General features: G+C 37.3%; 1 protein-coding gene across 2 annotated transcripts in view; it reads left to right on the top strand.

Annotated features, from left to right (window-relative positions):
* The window catches only part of NUFIP1 (nuclear FMR1 interacting protein 1), a 43022-nt gene that overhangs the window by 8586 nt on the left and 15015 nt on the right, over positions 1-19421 (top strand). For both annotated transcript variants that reach the window (XM_002914962.4, XM_034665200.1), the window contains exons 6-7: positions 9966-10058; positions 16917-17089. In XM_002914962.4, coding sequence (XP_002915008.1) covers positions 9966-10058; positions 16917-17089 — 266 coding nt within the window. The remainder of the gene's footprint in view (positions 1-9965; positions 10059-16916; positions 17090-19421) is intronic.

Consider the following 19421-nt stretch of genomic DNA (forward strand, 5'->3'; position numbering starts at 1 on the left):
TTTTAGTTTAAATCTACTTACATGTGTAGTCTTGTGGCAGATGTTATACTGTTAGGTGAAAAAGTTAGTGACTGCCCTTGAAAGCTATGGAGGTAATTCTGTGGGAAACCAACATAAACAAAAAGATTTAGAACCAGCTGAGAACACACAGAATTTAGTCAATGTGCATATAAGTATCACTTACATGTGCAGAGATGGATGAGGGTGAAGGCTTAATCAGAAGAATTTAGTTTTTAAGCAAGTAGAGTCTAGCCAGTCAGCATGGACTTGGTGGATTTAATAGATTTCAGTCACATCTTGGACTAACAAATGAAGGAGTTTAGGCCACCCGGAGTAGAGTATACTAGAATGCCTTTTTCTCTTTATCTCTTTGGCAGAATCTTATAACCTTGGAAGGTCTGTCTCAAATGTCACCTGGTTTATCACTCTCTTCTTCATCTTCATTTTCTTTATCTCAGTGCCGCCAGAGTGCTAGTCTGTAATGAGATAAGGAACTTGTATCAGAATGTCAATTGATACATTACTCTTTTTATTGAGAGAAAATCTTTTTTTTTTTAAGTTTTTTTTTTTTAAAGATTTTATTTATTTATTTGACAGAGATAGAGACAGCCAGCGAGAGAGGGAACACAAGCAGGGGGAGTGGGAGAGGAAGAAGCAGGCTCATAGCGGAGGAGCCTGATGTGGGGCTCGATCCCATAACGCCAGGATCACGCCCTGAGCCAAAGGCAGACGCTAAACCGCTGTGCCACCCAGGTGCCCCTACTGAGAGAAAATCTTGGTAGGAAAAAGATGTCAGCTGATCTAAATATTTTCTTTAGTAACAGAGTTGATGTCAGCAGGTGGACTGGCTGCCAATCCAGGGACCGCCTCCCCAAGGCACTATTTACTCCCTCATTTGGTACAACGTAGCTCGTGAGCACACCGCAGTAGCGTCTGTTGCATTATAGCATAGTTATCCGAGTCTTGCACATCTTTGGTTCTGCTGCACTTTGCACTGTGCCTGGAATTTAGCATGTGCAGAATGAAGATTTGTTGATTGAATTTCTGTTAAGTGGTGCAGGGTAGGAAGACCCAGTCTCAGCACAAAGGGAGCGTCTCCAGTTGCATGGTCAAACTTAGAAGTCAGAGTAGTTAGGACCATGACGTGGTTTGCTTAGTGAAGAATTCTGAAGCATGGCCTATCGAAGCACCTTGCTCCCTTTAGCTGGCTTCTTTATAGATACAATTTTTTCTCCTCACAACTCCCTAAGTATATGGTTATTTTGTTTTGTTTTGTTTTTGCTTTGCTTCTTTGTTTTTATCAATAGGTTATATCTTTTTATTATTTTACACAGAGGAATAATAAAACAAGAAGAATTAACTCCATTTCCTGTCTGATACTCAGTGTTTGAAGAGCGGATGCTGACAGCATTGAAGATTGTATCCTGCTAGATGTGATGGAAGTGACTTAACTGCTAAAACACTAGGCTGTTCCCCTTGCCACTTAGCCCTGACTTTGATCAGTTGGAAGTTAGTGCAGCTTATTGGTGCCAGGCCCTTTTATAAGTGTTTAATTCTTTTGAGGAGGTTGACAATGGCTGCAAGACAGCATAGATTATAAAGTAGATAGGAAGTTAACTAAACTTAGTTGTTGAATCTTACAAGTTTTGAGTTCACTTAAGTCAGTAGGAAAGGTCTGAGATGAATTTCTGATTTGCCAGTCTTGGTTCTCTTATCTCTAGTGGCTGTATAAATGGAATCATGAACTCTGGGAAAATTAGACCACTATTAATAATAGTCACCATTTTCAATGACTCTGTTCTACAAGTCTAGCTATTTCACTCTCTCACAGTCCTTCCCTCCTTCTTAGCATGTAGTCTGGAGGAGTGCAGTGTTCCTTGGCAAAGGGAGGTTGAGCTGAACTCAGATCTAACTAGGAAAAGATGAGGGGAGGCAGGGAGTAGTATCCAGATGGATTGGCATGTTCAAGGAACTTGAATATAGGTAAGAGATGATAGAAGTTTTTAATAGATGGCAGTGATGCAGACAGAAAGAACTAGGTGGATATGAAACATTTGGGAGGTAAATGGGCACTATTTGGGGATTGAATGATAAAAGGTTGAAGAGGAAAGATGTTTTGAGGAGACTTCCAGGTTCCTGATATGAGCCCCTGTGAACAGTAAATCCTGGAAGAGGGTTTGGATGTATTGATTTTGGACATTACATTGTTGAGCATGAGGACATTCTGAGATACTTATTTGAAGATGTTGCATAGACATTGGGTCTGGGACCAGACTGGGCTGGAGATATATATTTTTAAATCATGAAGTTATAAATGTAAACACATTCCCCCCAGAGAGAGAGGATAGAGTGAAAGGAGAAGACAGCCTAACAGAGAAAAACCAGTAAGACTGCCAAGTGAGAGCTGGAGAGGTAGAAGAAAACTTAGGAATATGACATGTCGTGGAAGCCAGTAGGGGGCAGGATTTCAAGAAGGAAGATGTGGTTAGTAGTAATAGTGTAGTTTGCTGTGGAAAGGTGAAATAAAACAAGAACAAAAAGTGACTATTTGATTTTATGACATGTAGGGCCTTCTTGATGTGGACGCAGATGATTGCTCCTTCACCCTTCTTTGAATTTCCTGCCATCTGTCTACACAGCTCTCTGCAGTTCTAACACCCTCCCCAGTGATTCGTAACAAGATGGGTTGTAGTGGATTGCAGTTGCCTTTGCCACCTGCCATTGGCATATCAGATGCTCCCACAGAAGGGTGTATACTTAAAATTCCCCTGACTTTTTGAAACTCATAGCTTATAATAGTTCATTAGAGCCTTTTTATATTCAGATTTCTGGTGTCCTTCCCCTCCATGCAATTTTAGCCACTCCCTTTCCTGATCACAGTCTGGATCTTATATTCTGGACTTTTTGCCTGAAAATCTTAAAGCTGGGCATACTCATCTTTCTATAAATTTTTTTAGGTTTTTTTGTTTTTTTTTTTAATTTTTAAGTAATCTCTACACCCAGTGTGGGGCTTAGACTTTTAATTTTTAAGTAATCTCTACACCCAATGTGGGGCTTGAACTCACAACCTTGATCAAGAGTCATGTGCTCTACTGACTGAGCCAGCCAGGTGCCCTTGGGCATACTCCTCTTTATCATAGCCTCCATTCTATCCAGCTCTCACTGTCACCTCTGCCTGGTATGGCACTAGTTGAGACCTCCCATCCCATACCCCCTTTACCTTCTTCTGTCATCCCTTACTGTCTTCACCTCCCTACCCAGTTTATTTGTTCATTTATTTATTTAAAAGATTTTATTTATTTATTTGTCAGAGAGAGAGAGGGAGTGCCAGCACACACAGGCAGGGGGAGCGTCAGGCAGAGGGAGAAGCAGGCTTCCTGCTGAGCATGGGGCCCAGTGCGGGACTCCTGGGATCATGAACTGAGCTGAGGGCAGATGCTTAACCGACTGAGCCACCTAGACATCCCACCTGTTTTATTTTTTTTAAAGAAATTGGGTTAAAGTGTGTTGATCTGACTAATAATTGTGGTTGGAAATCAGTTAGAATAGCTAATGGTACTTAAACTGCTGTGGTTTTGAACATTAAATTCTTACCACATAGGACAGATCATCACTGGACAAACCAAATTGATCTGTGTTTGAATGCATTACTTTCTAGAGTAGCTTTCCCTATGTGAATATGAACTATGCCCCCTTGTGGTTTTGTGTAAAAAGTGCTTTAAAGGAAAAAATTTCCACTGGCTAGAGAAACTTAAGGTATATTAACATTTGAAGACAAAAACCAGCTTAGGTAGCAAGTGTAAAGGCTCTGGTAGAAGGCTAGTTTGATTTTCTAATGTTAGCGAGAAATCTTAGTAACCTTTGAATTTATATTATGTTAATGTAAATTATGATATGTTTGTTATGATACCTTATGTTAATATACATTATGATACCTTTGGCTAACTTCTTGACAATCGTTTAGCTTAAAAATTAGAGGTAAACATTTGGTATTTGAAAAGGCAAGGGTTTTATTATATATGGCTGAGGTCACCAAAAACACATAGGAGTAGACACGAGTGTCTACTCGTCTTGCCTTTAGGACTCTTACCCTAATATGAGATATAGCATAAATATATGTGAGATGGCCATGAGACCACAGACAACTGAAGGTTTAATTTTAGCCATGCAGGGTTAATAATGTCTGGTCAAGGGGTGCTTGGAATCTTTGGAAGGCAGGGCTACTAATTTGTTTTGCAAGACCTTTTGTAGGAGGTATAGTGCCCATCCACCCATCCTCCCCATTTATTTTAAGGTATGTTGTAGATACAGTGAAATTCATCCTTTTTAATATGTAGTTTTGACAGATGTATATTGTCATGTAATCACTGCCACAATCAAGGTATAGGACTGTTCATTAAACCCCCAAAATTCCCTCATGCCCTTTGTGGTCAACTTCTACCCCCAGCTCTAATCCCTGACAACCACTGATCTTTTTCCTGCTCCTATATTCATATCTTTGCGGAACATGATGTAACTGGAATCATACGGTGTGTGGCTTTTTGAGTCTGACTCTGACTTAGCGCAGTGCATTCGAGATTCATTTTTGTTGTTGCATGTAGTGGTAGTTTGTTCCTTTCTGTTGCTATTCTGTTCCATTATATGGATGTACCAGTTTGTTCATTTATTTCCCAATTGAGGGACGTTTGGGATGTTACCCATATTTGGCGAGTATGAGTGAAGTCTTTGTAAACATTGATAATACAGGTTTTTGTTTTGTTTATATTCTTTTTTTTTTAATTTGGGTAAATACCTGGAAGTGGAATTGTTTTGTCATATAATAAGTATAACTTTATAAGAAGCATATGGTTAACTTTATAAGAAACTGCTTTTAGGAGGCAAGTTTTTAAATCAAGATGTGCCTCGTAGGGCTTGGACAGCATCCAGATGAAAGAGGATGGGTAGGATACAGTGGTGCTTGCATCAGTTAGGATCCTGTTTCAGCAAATGGAAAAGCAACCTTACTACCTTAGCTTAGCACAAAGAGGGCTATTTTTCCTGGGTGGAAAAATTTCCAGGGCTACTGTTGCCGCTTAGCAGTACCATCAGGCACATTTTCTTGCTTGTTGCTCCTTAGTAGGTGGCTTTCATCCTCATGTCCACTAGAAGGTTCCTGCATATCCAAGTATTATGCCTTCATTCCAGGTAGGATGATGAGAAAAAGGCAAAAGGCACACAAAGCTGAATTTTCCTCTTTTCACTGGGACAACAATAGCTTTATTTTTTAAATCCAACCAGGAGACTTCTACGTAGCTCTCATTGGCTACAAGTGGGTTGCTTGACCACCTTGGTCACAACAGAGTCGGTGGAACATCCGCAGATGAAATTGTTAAGGAGGAGGGGAGAACAGGCAGGTAGTAGTGTTCGCGTCAGTGGTTGGTGGCGAAGTTTAAAGCTCATTGTATTTCAAAACTTGTAAGTGGTTTTTGGAAGCAGGTCTATCTTGAATAAAGGATAAATTTGAACAAGTGTTTAATATGCTAACTGATGATTTTTATGTAAGATAGGTGAGGGCACAGGGAATAGGATAGAGTGTAGTTCTAGTTTCTAGAATGTAGACTGCAGGTATACTGTGATAGTGGACAGAAATGTCTTGAAAGAGTAATGGGCAAAACCTTTGAAGTGAATAAATGAAATTACATATTTGTGAAATTTAGAGATGTTTAAAGAGAATGAGGAAATTGGGTGAGGATGACAATTTGGGATGAAGTGCATTTGTACCTGTGATGTGGCCTTGTTAATACAGTGTTCTGAAATTATTGCTTGGCACTTGCTGATTCATTTGAGGTTATTCCATATCTTGTTTCTGAAGTTCTTTTGCTATAACATGCTCATACATTATTTCTATAAATGTACTTTATTAATAAAAAGTATAGGAAACATTTCTCTTTTGGCACATTTGATAGATTTCTCAAGAATACATTAACATTTTCTCCACTAGCAGTTTTTAAAAAACTTATTATAAAAATATATTTACTTTCTAAATTTCTATCATTCTCAATTTTTAAAAAATGTTATTTGAAGGCCTGAAAAGAATAAATTTCACGTTGATGTGGCAGAATAGTCCTTATGTCTTGAATTTTCTTTTGAGGGCCACATTCTCTCTGAGGAAGGCACTGTATTCTTTAACATGCAGGAAAGATAAGATCTTTATGTAATTGCTGTGTTAGAAAACCTTGTAAAAGACTTTCATATAGCAAGAATTTTAGAGTTGGAAGAAAATGCTAAAGATTTGCTTGGTATATTGTTCTTTATTTTTAAAGAAGGCACATTTTTGCTCTTATTCCTTTATCTATCCAAATCCAGAGATGCCCACTGTGTTTAATTAAAAACTTTAAGTCTTTCTACTAACAGCTTTCAACCCGCCCCTTACCCCACCTCACCCTGCCAGAAGTGATTCTTTCTTAATTCCTGGCCTGTGAGGTACAAATGCTGTATGATTGGGCATTATAGAAAGCAGCAGCAGAAGTTGGCTAGAAACACTGAAACATATTTTACAGTAGATTGTGGGTCCACTAGGTGGAGTAGTTTTGTGATCTATGTTTCAGTAGTTACCGTGGTGCTGAGGAAATCCTTTTAAACTGTATCTCCATTTCTTTCAGAATTCCAACAGAGGGGGGTCGGCTTCTAAAAAATGCTATGTCTTTTTGAAGTTCAGAAAGACTTTGAAATAAAAATACAGTGGTATGGCTTGTGTTGAAACAGTTGTGGGTCAATGCCAATAAAGAGGGATTGTGTTATAGAGAATAGGCTTGGGGGAAAAGTCGGTAAGTGGGTGGTGATTTGAGCGGCAAAGAGTCAGAGTATAATGTAACCAAAATGATGGTTCTAGGATCACAGGTGGCACAGTTTTGCCCATTTTATCGTTTGCAGTGCTTAAGGATTGTCACTGCAGACTTAAGGCTTAGGCAAGGGGAGGGCAAAGGATAGGGAAGACATGAAAGGAGGAGAAAGAGAAAGGACATATGGTTTCAGGGCCATTTCCTCATGGAGTATTGGGAAAGGTGGAAGTATAGTGAAAAAGTGATTTTAGCAGGTAAAAGCAGAGAAACCAACTCTGAAAATAGCACTTGTCACATGCTTTGTAAGTTCATCATACCCGGGTATTCTCTAACAGGAGACACCAGACTAAGTTTTGTCTGTATTTTGTAATTGTGTAACCTCAGACAGTATATGATTTTTTTTCTCAACAGTCTTTGGATTTATTTCAAGTGTACTTTAGGAATCTTAACTGTGTTTTGGTTTTCATGTATCAAAGCTCCAGACTTCTCCTTATTCTTGTATTTCAGTATTATGTTGCTGGAGGGGGCTTTCTGATTTTTTTTTTTTTTTGTATGTGTAACATGGTTTTGTGTTTCTGGTTTCCTTTTTTTTTTGGGGGGGGATCATTTGCTTTCTAGTGCCTTTGTTTTTCCTAGGTTTTAGTCTCTAGGTTCAGTGTAAATAAGAATGGTATACATTTTGGAAGAGGGTTTTACTTTAAGCACTGAAAAGTGGCATCTTCTAGCTTTGCAAGGGCTATTGAAAGATCCCTTAACTTTCAGGAAGTGGTACTTTGATCTGCCAGAAAGAGAAAGTGAGCTGTTTTAAAAGACTTCCACCAAAGGAGTTTGCACAACATCCTTAATATCTTGTTTAAGGAATTCTTTCTTAGATCTCATGTAAAATCCACTTGCCATAACAAGCATTTACATTTTTTCCGTTGGGAAGCACTTAGGTAGCATCTGCCCGCTTGTACACGGTACACTGTAGTACCAAATCTTTATTGTTCAGCATATGGCTCAACATGTTAAGGGTCTGCAATACTCAGAAGAAAAATGTTGAAGAGACCCTAGTAGTAAGAATAAGTGCGTTTCGGAGACGTGAAGGGTGTTGAGTAGCTGTGAGTTATATGCCTAGACAGCGTGGGGCCTGTGAAAGTCATCACTGTTTTTCTCACCATTTCTGCTTCTGCATATTTCTGTCTTCAGATTGAGACCAGCTGGCTACCATCCTTTCTGTAAGAGCATTTATTGTCACTTCTCTTCCTCTTTTAGAGGCTGCAAATAGTTCCAGTTCCTTTCATCTTTCCTCAGAGGTTTTAGTTTTCAGCCTGTTAATCATCTTTGAGTCTCTTCTGAATCCCATCCAAGTTTTATTTTTCCTTAACATTCCTTTTCAGTTTAGAAGCACAAAGCTGGACACAGTGCCCTGAGAGTTTCTGACCACTTTTGAGTTCTACGAGAGGAAGATTTCACACTTGTACATGCGCCAGACTCCATTTCACATAACCTTGGATGATGTTTGCTTTCCAGAAGTCCAGTCATATGGTGCTGACTGGCTGTCAGATTTTTATCTCCTATGACCTTGATCTTTCCCTCTTATGTTTATTTATAGCTTGTACATTCATCATCTTTTATTTATGGAGTTTACTTTTCTTGGCTGGATAGATCTTGGCTGGAATACTTTGCACTGTCCTCATTGAAATTCATTGCCTTTTTTTCTAATTATTTCACCACTTACTCAATGTCATTTCCATGCTTATCTTCCAGTGTGGCCAACCTAAAGGTTTCATACTGTCTGTGCCAGTCAAGTCAGTTATGCAGATGTTAAAAAAAAGAAAAAAAAGAAAAGAAGCAGCGGGGGACAATGTCCTAGAAACAATGGCAGAATGCAATTTGTTGGTATTTCTTAAAATTTACTCTGATGACTAGCCAAGCTGAGTGGTAGCGGGCTGTCTATGTTTCCCCTCCCTTTGTACTTTCTTACACTCCTAGGATCCGTTCCCCTCACCACCAGAGTTTGGTGCTCGCATCTCTGCACAACTGGCCGAAGAAGAAAGAAAGCTTTGTCAGAGCAATTCACCTTGCACGCTGTCATCAGATTTAATCTTAATCACTGCCTTGTACATATCTCTCCCTGTTCTTAAGTTTCAGTGGCTCCCCATTGCCACTGAATTAAATATAAAATTTCTAATCTGGTATTCAAGGCACGTTATTTAATGGCCATGGCCTCCCTTGCTTGTAACTATACATAATGAACCACTTGCCATTCCCTGGATATCTTGACACCTTCTGAGGTCTTGGCTTGTTTGCATTGTTTGCTCTACTTAGAACACTGAAGCTTTTCCACCTAATTTCTATTTATCAACTCCATGTAAGACCAGCTTCTTTCATCTTTCTGGATTTCTGGATTTCTCCAGCTAGATATGATCTTTTCCTTCCACCTCGTGTTTTTACTCTTTGGGGTATTTTTATTATGTTTTGACCTTTGTTTTAGTTATTTGTGTGTTTTTCTTATCCTTCTACCAGACTACCTCTTTTGAGAACTTTTTCTTTCTCATTTTGGTAGCTTTGGGTGTACCTAGTATGTATTTGCATAAGTAGTTGCACAGACTTATTTTTTTTAAATAGCATTTATGGGTACATGGCAAGTAAATGAACTGTATCAGTTTGAGCACATTTTATGATATTTAATTCAGTTTCTAGTGTAAGCTCCTTACCTGCACATAGACTGGTAGCAAAGTTTGTAGACTGACAGCTGGTTTACATTTTGAGTAGCATTGGCACAGGCTACTTATTTCCCTTAAAAAAAATTCTAGGGGCGCCTGGGTGGCGCAGTCGTTGAGCGTCTGCCTTCGGCTCAGAGCGTGATCCCGGCGTTCTGGGATTGAGCCCCACATCAGGCTCCTCCGCTGTGAGCCTGCTTCTTCCTCTCTCACTCCCCCTGCTTGTGTTCCCTCTCTCGCTGGCTGTCTCTATCTCTGTCAAGTAAATAAATAAAAAATCTAAAAAAAAAAAAAATTCTAGAAAGAATTAAAGATTTAAAATGATTTATTGTATTAGTCATTAATTAAACAAAAATTGCTAAATGCAGTAATTGCTTGATTGCATAATTAAATTTGTACTCTAAAAGCCCTTTTATAATTGACTTTTATTATTTCTTAGAAACTACCCAACTCTGGCCAATATTGAAAGAAAGAAAAAGTTAAAACTTGAAAAGGAAAAGAGAGGAGCAGTTTTGACAACGACACAGTATGGGTAAGTTCCTTAAAATTGCTTGCATTCTCCATGCTTATTTCAAACGAGTATACTTACAAATAATAAACAAGAGCGTGTACCCAAATCTTAAAATTTCTACACTCTTAATTCTGAAATCTTATCTTTTATAACTTTTTTACTTCAGAATTTCTTTAAATTATATTTTTAAATAAGTAGTACCCTATATTCATGTGGTTTTCAAAAAGATGTTATTTATATTATTTATTAAGGTAGGTCTTTTGTCTTTGTCTCCTAACTAAACGGTTCTCCTTCCCAGAGACAACCCATTTTATCCTTCCAGAGATACTTCATTTGTATATAGCACATGAGATAATAGTCTTTTTTTCCTTTTTGACACTATTCTACACTTTGCTTTTTTTAGCCAAATGATATACTTGGAGATATTAATGCATAACTAGCTTCCTCATTCTTCAAGGATGTGTAGAACCCTTAGGTGTCCCACAGGGTTTTGTTGTTTTTTTTTTTTTTGAAGCCAATTTCCTATTGTCAGATACTTAAGTTCTTACCAGTCTTTTACTAATAAAAATTTGACATTATTGCCCTGTATATACGTTTTACACATATGCAGGTATTCCTGAGGATGGATTCCTAGAAGTGGACTTGCTGAGTCAGAAGATAATATGTGTATTTGTATTTGTTTTTGTTTTTTATTTTTTGTTTTTTATTGTTTTTTAAGATTTATTTATTAGAGAGAGCAATGGAGAGAGAGCATGGCAGAGAGGGGCAGAGGGAGGGGGAGAGGAAGAGAATCCCGAGCAGACTTCCTGTTGACACAGAGCCTGATTTGAGGCTCAATCCCATGATCCCGAGACCATGACCTGAGCTTCAGTCAAGAGTCGGAAGCTTAACTGACTGAGCCTCCTGGGCGCCCTATATTCATGTGTATTAGTAGTATTAATGGCTGACTGCCAAGTATCTATCATAGTTAACTCTCCCACCAGCAATGTATGAGACACCCTATTTTCCCCAACCCCTCACCTTCATAGAATTTTTTTCAGAATTTTTTCCATTTTATTTTTTTAACTGAAGTTTATTTTTAATATAAATAAAAGACACAAATCTCAAGTGTACAACTCAAATTTATACACATACACACACCTACACACCCATGTAACCTCCACACAGATTAATAATATTCAGAACATCTTCATCTCATAAATTTTCCTTAAGCTTTCCCTAGTTCATTGTCTCCCCACAAAGATAACCTCTTTTCTGATTTCTGTAATCATAGATTTATTTTACGTGCTCTTGGAACCTTATATAAGTAGAATCATATGATGTGTATTTTTTGGTGTGTGATTTCTGTGGTGTGGAATTGTTTTGCAGTACTCACCCATATTGTGTGTAGCTCTAAACTGTTCATTCTTATTGTTGTGTATTACTCATTTGTGAGAATATCCATTCTACTTTTGGATATTTGGGTTGTTTCCAGTTTGGGTTATTATGAATATAGGCTGCAGTGAACATTCTTTTACGTGTCTTTTGGGGACCTAAGTTCTCATTTTCACTGGTCATATATATATATGCTGAATCATTGGGCACCTGTATGTTTAGTTTTAATAGATAAAGCCAAACAATTTTCCGTAATGGTTGTACCAGTTTACATTCCTGCTCGTGCATCTAATTGCTCTGTCTTTGGTTCATGCTTGGTTACACCGTTTCCTCATGTCCTCCCATTTCCCTCTTGACTAATGATGTTGGAAATTTTTTTATATGCTTATCAGCCATTTTGGTATTTCCTCGTCAAGTTTTTGACCAGTTTTTAATTGGGTTGCTTCTCTTGATTGGTAGGAGTTATTTACTTAGACACAAATCCTTTCTTGAGTAGAGTAGATATATTGCAAGTACACCCTCACAATTCGTGATTTGCCTTTTTACTGTCTTAATGGGTGTCCTTTTTCCCCCCATATAGTAGTAAGTATTAATTGTTCAAACAACCGGGGTCATTTGGAGTTCAGTTAGACATATCTGCTGATCTTGACAAGGCTCAGTCACAGCTGGGCATTGGTTAGCTGATGGCTAATCTAGCCTGGCTGAAGGCTGGGATACCTACATAGTTAACCATTTCTGGTACACTTCTGTGTTTTGCCTAGATTTTTGGTTGTTTGAAGTGGGAGAATAAATCTAGTCCCTGTTACTTTATTTTGGCCATAAACAGAAGTCCCTAATGGTGTCTTTTGATAATAAAAGTTCTTAATTTTCATGAAGTCCAATTCATGACCAGTGTTGTGTTCCATTTAAGAAATCTTTTCTTACAGCAAGGTCATGAAGCTATTCTTCTATGTTTTCTTTTAGATTTATTTCTTTACTATTCATGTTTGTGTCTTGAATTAATTTTTACACATAGCATAAGGATTGGGATTCTTTTCTACTTCCCTCCCCATATGAATTGTGGTTGATCCAGCACCAATTTTGTTCTACTATGCAAACACCAACCAAAAGTAACCTGATAACAATAGTATTATTATCAGACAAACTAGGTGTTAAAGAAAGAAGTGTTACTGGAGATATGTATGGATATTTTTTAATATTAAAAGGAACAGGAAGCAACAGGAAGACAGAATAATCCATAAATCTATATGCGACTAGTAACATAACTTTAAAATACATAAAGCAAAAATTATTGACTGCCTCAAAGGAGAACTAGATGAATTCACAGACTTGAAGATTTTTAACACACCTTTCCCTGTATTTATTAGAAAATGAGCTGTAGGATTTAGAAGATTTGAATACAACTAGTCTAATCTAGAATATTTATATTCCCAACAACTTTTTGTTTATGTAAAGAGTATACATTGTATCAAACAGATCATAGAACAAATATGAATAATTTCCAAAGGATTGAAACAATACAAAAGTTTTATTTTGACCAACATAAGATAAGCTAAAAATCAATAGCAAAAAGATAGCTAAAAAAATTCCAGTGCTTAGAAATTAAGCATTTATTTACTTATTTATTTATTTTAAGCAGTACATTTAAAATGTAAATTTTTAAGACTGACTCAAAAAAAACAATAATTTTGTATTTGTTAGTGAAATGAAATCCATAATTAAAAACCTTTTTACAAAAAATTCCAAACATTTATAAAATAAATACCAGTCTTACAAAAATTTTTCCAGCAAATAAAAAATAAGAGAACACTTTCCAACTCATTTAAATTTTTTTTTTTTTTTTTTGAGAGAAAGAGCAAGAGTGGGGAATGGGGACAGAGGGAGAGAGAGAATCTCAAGCAGGCTGCACACCCAATGCAGAGCCCGACAGGGGGCTTGATTTCACAACCCCAAGATCATGACCTGAGCTGAAATCAAGATTTGGAAGCTTAACTGACTGAGCCACTCAGGTGCCCTTCCAACTCATTTTAAGAGTCCAGTATAGTCTTGATAACAAAAGTTGACATTATAATAAAGGAAAATCAGAAGCAAATATCTGTTGAGCAGAGACACAAAAGTCTTAAACAAAATGTTAGCAAATCAGTCTGGAAGTAGGAAAAAAGGATATACATCATTACTAAGTGGGATTTATTTTAGGAGCAAGGTTAGTTTGGTATTTGAAAATCAAATGTTATTCATCACGTGAACAAAACAGAATAAAATGATACGATTATCTTAAATAACAAAAAATTTTTGATAAAACTCAATATCCAGTTATGAAAAAAACTTTTGACAAACTAGGAATAAAAGATAATTCCCTCAATCTAATAAGGGATATCTACAAACAACCTATAGCCAGATTATACTTAGTAGTGAAATACTGATTGTTTTCCCCCAAGATTGAGAACAAGACAGAGATGGCCACTATTACCACTTTTATTCAACATCATAGGGAGGTCTTGGACAGTACAATAAAGAAAAAAAAAAAAAAAAAGGACATACAAAATTGAAAAGGAAGAAGTAACTGTCATTTGTTAAAAGTTGACGTGATTGTGTCTGTAAAAAAAAATCCAAACAAATCTATAATTAGAGTTAATAGTGAATTTAGCAAGTGTGCTGAATACATATAAAATCAGTATTTTAAAAAAGCAATTATATGTCTACATGCTAACAATAATTAGAAAATGAAAATTAGAAGATACTATTTGTGATAGCATCAAAATATTAAATACCTAGGAATACGTCTAACAAAAGTCTTATAAGACCTCTGTACTAAAAACTGTAAAATGTTGCTTAAAAATAAAGGGCTAAATAAATGGAGGGATATACGTAATGTTCATGGACTAGAAGACTCTATATGATTTTCTCTCCAAATTTATCCCAATCAAAATCCTAGCAAATTTTGTTTTGTTTTGTAGGGTGGTGGAAGGGGGAGTTAGTATTGATAAGCTTTAAAATTTATATGAAAACCCGAAGGATCTAGACAGCTAAGAAAGAGATGAAGGTAGTGTGGTGTTGTCCAAAGATAGGTAAACAGGACAGATCCTCTGGCAAACAGTCACCTGACTTATGGCTGATGGCAATATGGTGCAGTGGGGAAAGGATAGTGTTTTCAACCCTTTCCTTTTAAACTTTTGTATCTGTATACTTAAAAGTGTATTTCTTAGAGAATATATAATTTGGTCTTATTTTTTATTATCTCGGCCAACAATCTGTATCTTTTCATTACATTTAAAGTAATTACTAATATAGTTGGGTTTTAGTCTACCATTGTTCTATTTGTTCTTTTTTAATATGACCTATTTTTTTCTTTATTTCCTTCCTTGCCTTCTTTTGTTTGTTTGTTTTTGTTGTTTTAAGTAGGCTCCACACCCAGCCCCAACAAGGGGCTTGAACTCATGACTCTGAGATCAATAAGACCCTGAGATCAAGACCTAAGTGGAGATCAAGAGTTGGACACTTAACCGACTGAGCCAGTCAGGCGCCCCCCCCCGCCTTCTTTTGAATTAATGAAATAATTTTTTAATGTTCTACTTCTTTTCTGTTAGCATTTTGGTTATAATTATTCCTTAATCTCTACTTTATATGTATCTACATCTTACATTATACTTTGTGTATAAGTATTTTTGAGTGTTGACTAAATAAACTTTTCCTTTTAAATTATTGTCAATCAACAGTGTAAAGGAACTACTCCCTCGAAGGTGGGGGTAGTGCAAATACCAGATGTACCACTTTCAGTGAAGTCTTATTGGTCTGATCAGGTAAGGTCATTCCAGAGGCACCTGGCTGGCTTAGTTGGTAGAGCGTGAGACTTGATCTTGGGGTTGTATCTAGCCTCATGTTGAGTGTGGAGATAACTTAAAAAAAACACAAAATCTTAGGGCCCCTGGGTGGCTCAGTCGGTTAAGTGTCAGCCTTTGACTCAGGTCATGATTCCAGGGTCCTGGGATTGAGTCCCACATCAGACTCCCTGCTCAGCAGGGAGCCTGCTTCTGCTTCTTCCTCTCCCTCTGTCCCTCTCCCCCATTTGTTCTGTCTCTCTCTTTCTCTCTCTCTCTCAAATAAATAGATAAAATCTTTTAAAAAAATCTTATAAAAAACAAGTCATTCTAACTCATTCACTGATGTGAATACCTTAAGATGATCATTTAAAGGCCATCTGTAGTCAGGTACTATAGGAGCAGGATACAGGGAAGGCACCTGTGAATCAGCCTAAGGAAAGTGGCATCTCTTCATTATTCTCATGGGGCCCTTGGGCCTGAGGCCAAAACTACCTGTTTTACCTGTGATGATACTGTTGAGGCCTGACTTCTGTGGTTGCACATTGGAAATTGGCCCATAGTTTTCTGCAAAATTTGGAGTATGTATATGATTTTTTGGAATGAGACTCGATAAGGATTATGGTGACCCTAAAAGGATTAAGAACCTTTGGATTGCAGAAATATTAACCAAATATGTTGGTTTAGAAAATTATTTAGAAATTGTTATGATAAGAACTACCATTTATTAAGGGCTCAATGTGGCACTTTATATTAATTCTATGTCTCTACGATTCCCTTTCAACAAATGAGGGAGTAAACAAACGCAGGGTTATCAATATTGTCCACGAGGCACAGCTAGTAAGTGGCAAAATTGGGATTTGAACCCAGATTCCTAACTTCTGTATTCCTAACTGCAGCCTCCATTATTAATGAAAAAAAAAAAAGAATTCTGCCAATAAATGACAAATCAGAAAAAACAAGTATTTTTGTGAAAACTCAGCCCTACCAAAGGATACCTTGTATTGTTGTCTGTTGAGAATGTATAATGAACCTTTTTTGGAAAATTTTTTCCTACACGGTTTACCTTAGAATATGCTCAAACAAGCATTTGTTTTCCTTCTAAGAGAAGTAATTATAGTTGTTGAGAGGGCACTTGATTTGAGGTAGCTGTGAAATTGTGCTCAGTTTATGATCTTTAAGTTTATCCTGTAAAGTGAAGAGAATAATACCTGTCTAATCTACTTTCAAAGAGTTGTCATGAAGGTCAAACAAGGCAGCATATTTGTAAATGCGTCAGAAACTTTTAAGACTCCTGGAAAATGAATAGACAAGAGTTAACACACTTTAAAATCTAAAAAACACTTTTATTTTATGTACAATCAGAATGAAAGAATTCTTCTGCCTATTGACCGCTGTTGATCATACAACATAGGCCATTTTCGGAGGGGTTAAAATATGGGAGGAAATATGCATCTCAGAATTAATAAAGTTTAGTATATTGTGGTGTGTTATTCTTTTCAAGATCTACCATAAAGTTCCCTGTCTTTGGAAGCCATTGAGTTTATTTATTTGGATTTCTTTAGTGTACTAGGCTACACATAATTGATATGGCAGCTAAGTTTCTTTTGCATTCAGTACCCTCCTTTAGATTTTTCTTGAGAGATCAGCGTCTTTTATATATAGAATTGCATTTTTCTCACTGCAGCAAGATGAAGGGGATGTCCAGACATTCACAGATGGCAAAGATCAGAAGTCCGGGCAGGCATCACAAATGGAAAAATGACCATGTTGGACACAAAGCAGCCTGTGATTCGAAGCCTGGAGATGCACCTGAAGCAGGTGCAGACCCCCTGGGTGTTCTGGTCAGCACTGATTCTGGTAAGCTGAACAGGCAAGTAGGGTGTTTGTAAGTGTGTCGACACGATGCTCAAGTGGATTCTTCACAGCATTGTTTGTGGAGAATTTAATGGCAAATATGTATATATATATAAAAAATATAACAATGCTTTTGTTTTTATTTGTAGTAGGAGTGTTTTGTCAAAACCCTCATGTCAGGACATCTTTTCTGAATCTTGGGGAGTGGGTGCATGAGACAGGCAGGATGTGAAAGAAAGATGATATTTATTGGTTAATTTTCATAGTATGGTGTAATCTTGGAAATGTTCTTAAGATTGTTCTGTATGGGGGCACCTGGGTGACTCAGCAGGATAAGTGTCCGACTTTTGATTTTTGGCTCAGGTCATGATCTCAGGGTCATGAGAAGAAGCCCCACATTGGGCTCTGCTCTCAGAGAAGAGTCTGCTTGGGATTCTCTCTGTCTCTCTCCCTCTGCCACCCCCTCTCCCCCTGCGCTCTGACTCTCTCTCTAAAATAAATAAATCTTTAAAAAAAAAAAGATTCTTTTGAATGTATTGATGCTGTAGATTCAAATTTGCTCAATTTTGTTTGTTTCTCCCCACCTATGAGGTGCGTAATTTCAGCGGAAGCCTTTATTGTTTATGCTGCTGAGCATGAATGTGCTCTCTTTGGGTAAATAATATTATTTCATTGTATTTGATACTGTTCTTCCTCAGCGCATAGAATATATTGCTATAAGCTTTGAATTCCCTTACTCTTGCTTAATAAGTTGAAAAATTAAAGGACCAGAATGCTGCTAACCACACAGAAAATCATCCAGCCTCTGAGGCTCCATTTCCCCTTCCGAAAAGTGAAAATGTAGGTGTAAATATTTCTACCACCTTTCCTTCCAATAACATCATGAGGCTTTATCTTATTGTATGTGTTTTCTCTTCTGCAAAGGAGTGGTATTAGTGAGTGGACTGATGCTAGCACGCTCTGTTTAGCTTAGAAGACAATGGCTTCTATGATAAGCACGTGGCAAATTATTAAACTTACGGATGGGAAGAAATTGGAATAACTAACTGAATTAGGATGGAAAGGATTGTGGCATAAGGGAATGGTTTGGGCTAAGATTAATAAGATATAACTTAGTTAGAATAATAGTAATTATTTTAACACCCACTAACACTTACTGAGTAAGGTACTTAGGGTGGGCTACATGCTTTCTACATGCGAACTCTTTTCCTCATCCCAGACCTCTTTCAATGAGCATGTGCCGCTACTTGCATGTTAGAACTCAGGAGCACAGGGTACGTACTTTACCTCAGCCCCGCTGTTAGTTGGCAGCGGTGCCAGAGTTTGAATTTAAGAGTCTGATTCTACTAGACACTACGCTTCTTCTAAATGTGAAGTCTGAATTTATCTAAAAAAATATTGTATGAGCCTAGGATAGTTGGAGATGTGGGAGAGAGTTTAGGAAAGGCATCTTTTTATCCTTGCTGTTAGCGAGGAAAAGGCAGATAACATTTGGGGCCAGTGCTGAGTTTACTCTTGGGCACTGATTGTTTTCCTTCAAAAGTTGTTAGAGCCCCACACACTTCTTCAGATTTACAGTGAGTGACCTTGATGATAAAAACCCTCTGTCCAAATATAAACTTTCATGTCATTAAAATACTTGAAACACAAATACAAAAACTACTGTTATAATTAGTAAATTACTAATCTGAAAATTATGTAATTCTTCATGCAATTCTCTAAATGAACATTCAAGGGACTCAATGTTGAATAGTCTTCATTCTGTTAGCTTTGGTAGGTGGGTAATTCTGTTTTCTTTCTCTCTCGCTTTTTTTTTTTTTTTAAAGTAATCTCTACACCCAACGTGGGGCTTGAACTCACGACCCTGAGATTGAGAGTTGCATGCTCTATGGACTGAGCCAGCCAGGCCGCCCTCTGTTTTCTCATTTTTATTTGTTTTAAAGATTTTATTTATTTATATAAGAGAGAGGGGGGAGAGCACAGAGGGAGAGTGAGAGGGAGAGGCAGACTCCCTGCTGAGTACAGAGCTTGAAGTGGGGCTTGATCCCAGGATCCTGAGATCATGACCTGAGCCAAAGGCTGACGTTTAACTGACTGAGCCACCCAGGTGCCCCTGTTTTCTCATTTTTAAAGAAATATTTCAGTTGGTGGTAATCTGGTGAAATACCAACAAAAAGATGATTATGTATTTTGCTTTATTTAAGCCTGTATCTAGGTCTTCAGCAGATGCTTTAGATGTGAGAAACAGTAGTATCTTTCATCCTCATGGTAGAAAGTGTTTAGTCAGATTCCTAAGAGCAATTGTATGAAAGGCCTCAAGTAATTTTGTTTGGTG

The sequence above is a fragment of the Ailuropoda melanoleuca genome, chromosome 7 (assembly GCF_002007445.2).
Source record: "Ailuropoda melanoleuca isolate Jingjing chromosome 7, ASM200744v2, whole genome shotgun sequence".
NCBI lineage: Eukaryota > Metazoa > Chordata > Mammalia > Carnivora > Ursidae > Ailuropoda > Ailuropoda melanoleuca.